Source organism: Capsicum annuum, chromosome 8 (assembly GCF_002878395.1).
Source record: "Capsicum annuum cultivar UCD-10X-F1 chromosome 8, UCD10Xv1.1, whole genome shotgun sequence".
Lineage (NCBI taxonomy): Eukaryota > Viridiplantae > Streptophyta > Magnoliopsida > Solanales > Solanaceae > Capsicum > Capsicum annuum.
Genome location: NC_061118.1, coordinates 15925449 through 15926759, shown reverse-complemented (window position 1 = coordinate 15926759; position 1311 = coordinate 15925449). Strand labels below are relative to the sequence as shown.

The 1311-nt window shown below is 36.6% G+C and overlaps 1 protein-coding gene across 1 annotated transcript in view; it reads right to left on the bottom strand.

The window, feature by feature from the left end:
* Positions 1-1019, bottom strand: part of LOC107838984 (ran-binding protein 1 homolog c) — a 3333-nt gene extending 2314 nt beyond the window's left edge. Inside the window, exon 1 of the mRNA XM_016682299.2 lies at positions 652-1019. Within this exon, the coding sequence (XP_016537785.1) occupies positions 652-809 (158 nt within the window). The 5' untranslated portion in view covers positions 810-1019. The remainder of the gene's footprint in view (positions 1-651) is intronic.
* Between the last annotated feature and the right edge of the window lie 292 nt (positions 1020-1311).

Genomic DNA, 1311 nt, shown 5'->3' with positions numbered 1-1311 from the left:
GTGTGGGGCGGGGGGGGGGGTGGGGGGTGTGGGGGTGGTTTTTGTGTTTTTTTGTTGGTGGGTGGTGTGGGGGGGGGGGGGTTGGGGGAGGGGTATATAGGTTTCGAATATCTAAATTAGATTTTTTTTTAAAATAACAAATTATCTAGCATTGAAAGGATGAAGTGCGGCGAATACTTGGAAATGAGATATGGACAACATTGATCATTCTGAAATAAAAGTTAAATGACAACTCTTTAATTTTAACTTTCTACATGACATGTTTAAGACGAAGAAGAATATAAAATGACATTTGGTACATTCTAAATATCTTTAATTTAAGACCACAAGATTCAAAAGTATTGGTTGGTTTCTTAAAGTAGTCAAATAGGAGAATCAAATTGAAACGGAGGAAGCAATAGTTTTATTAGTTTCTATACATCTACAAATTATTATCTTACAAAAAACAATAACCTATACGGTTAGATTGGGAAATAGACATTAGAGTTTAAGCGAAGAAATGCTTTACTACCAGATCAATCACAGGACCGTAGTTGATTGGTTCAATACGTTGGGGCATTTTGAAGTTAAAAAAATAAATTAGAGAATATGGATAACAAATAAAGTGGCTGGTCAGGAATAGGGTTAAAGGGAAAGAAAAGGGCTACTAACAGATCAAGAAGAACATGTTCATTTTCTTCACCAGTGGAGACAGCAACTTCTTGTAGCCTAACAATGGGAGCAACTTGTGCACCAGTATCTTCATCGTCAGCAGTTGGATTTTCTTCTACTTCTTTCTTCTCCAATTTAGGCTCTGTTGTGCTTGCCATCGCGAGGTAGAGATTTTTTGCTTTCGGGCTTTTCGGTTGTAGAGAGTGATATACGGCGGATTTAAAGAAGTAGCAGGAGGAAGTAGGGTTTTAGGTAGTGTGACATTTGCCCCTCTTTTGGCCTTTTCTCGGCTCCAATTTGTATTGCTAGTCCTCTAAGTTCACTTAACTACGAATGTTGCCGCTCCACACCCCCCTCCTTTTTTTTTGCTTTTTGTAATTAAATTAAGTATATATTTATTGCTAATCTAGTTGGTCCGGCAAAAAGCCCAAAATCTAAGATTGTATTTGTGTAAGATTAAAACATTTGAATTTGAATGCACATTAAGATGTTATCTCTATATACAAACATTGAATGATTAAGACTGATAGTGACAGTGGTGGTTGTAATGTGTAGTTGACTAATATTATTAGTTGGAGGTGTTGTTCATGGTAGCTGAAAAATGTATTATGATAGTTGACGGTGGTGGTTGTGATGTGTAGTTGACTGATGTTATTAGTT